Source organism: Aplysia californica, unplaced genomic scaffold (genome assembly GCF_000002075.1).
Source record: "Aplysia californica isolate F4 #8 unplaced genomic scaffold, AplCal3.0 scaffold00192, whole genome shotgun sequence".
NCBI classification, from domain to species: Eukaryota; Metazoa; Mollusca; class Gastropoda; order Aplysiida; family Aplysiidae; genus Aplysia; species Aplysia californica.
In genome coordinates, this window is record NW_004797462.1 from 516388 (window position 1) to 517549 (window position 1162).

General features: G+C 46.0%; 1 protein-coding gene across 2 annotated transcripts in view; it reads left to right on the forward strand.

Annotated features, from left to right (window-relative positions):
* LOC101846351 (G protein-activated inward rectifier potassium channel 3) overlaps positions 1-1162 on the forward strand; it is a 101593-nt gene that overhangs the window by 18008 nt on the left and 82423 nt on the right. For both annotated transcript variants that reach the window (XM_005098726.3, XM_005098725.3), the window contains exon 2: positions 438-758. In XM_005098726.3, coding sequence (XP_005098783.1) covers positions 654-758 — 105 coding nt within the window. In that variant the 5' untranslated portion in view covers positions 438-653. The remainder of the gene's footprint in view (positions 1-437; positions 759-1162) is intronic.

A 1162-nucleotide genomic window follows, 5' to 3' on the forward strand; every position in this document is an offset into this window, starting at 1 on the left:
GTGTGTGTGTGTGTGCGCGCATGCCATCAACTAGGTTGCGTAACCATTAACAGCTGACTCCCTGGGTGGTTGGCGAGTGCTCTGGTGGGGTTTGCTCCTTTTTTCTTGTAAAACATTTATATTCATTTTCTCTCCTCCTCCTTATTTATGTTTGTTACTCTCTTGTGACACATCTATTCTTCGGCACTTATATGACCTTATTGTGCTGCAAGTGCCGTAAAACCCTTACTAAAAAGTAACAGCTAACTCCTTACCCTGCTGTACTTTCCGATGTCTCATAAAGTTTAGTAACTGCATGATTGTTCAATAATACATCGTTTGGTTAATTCGGCAATAAATGGACGTCAATCATATTATGATACATGGCTTTTGCTTTTGCATAGTATACTATGATCAATTTGAGATTTGACACCCTGTTCTTTCCGTACGTTCCACAGAAAATTGTCTTCCAATCAAACCAGACCATGCAGTGGTTCTGCAGTTTATGACGTCATATCCTCTCGGGCCAGCAAGCCAAGAAGAGTAGTTACCCTTCATCCCACCTTCTTCGGAGCGGTGGTTCAGGGTCAGAAGCAAAGGTCACCGCTGGTTGTGACCTCGAGGCCAGGAGAGGCCAGGCACGACGGACAGCTCGTGCCCGTGACCTTGGCCTGATGCAGGCCGTCCTGAACCAGATTATGGAGACTTCATACGGCCCAATCAACGGCCCCGCGGCCTCCTTACCCATTCCGGAGCCTGACCTGTTAGACAATGGAAAGGTAAGTCGTTGAGTCTCCGCAATTCTTGTTTAGTTTCCCTAGCTTTTTGTGGGTGGGTGGTTGGGGGGCACCACTGGAAAATTCTATATTGTTGTCTTTTTCTCTTTTGTTGCTGTCTGTCTTACTTTTTCTAAGCAGTTAATGACCATTATTGTGTTGGTGCGCTTCTCTTTACTCCAAAAAACAGACAAACCCCCGCTTTGTCTATAGGGAATTGTAGAGCAGCAGAAAAAAGGGTCGGGATATGTTGTGGTTAGAGATGGCCATATCATACAACATAACCACAGACCATCCCCCCATTCTTCCCCCCTCTTTCACTCCGGTTGCGAGAATGTGTGTGCATACGTTCATACGTGTGTGTGTGTGTGTGTGTGTGTGTGTGTGTGTGTGTGTGTGTGTGTGTG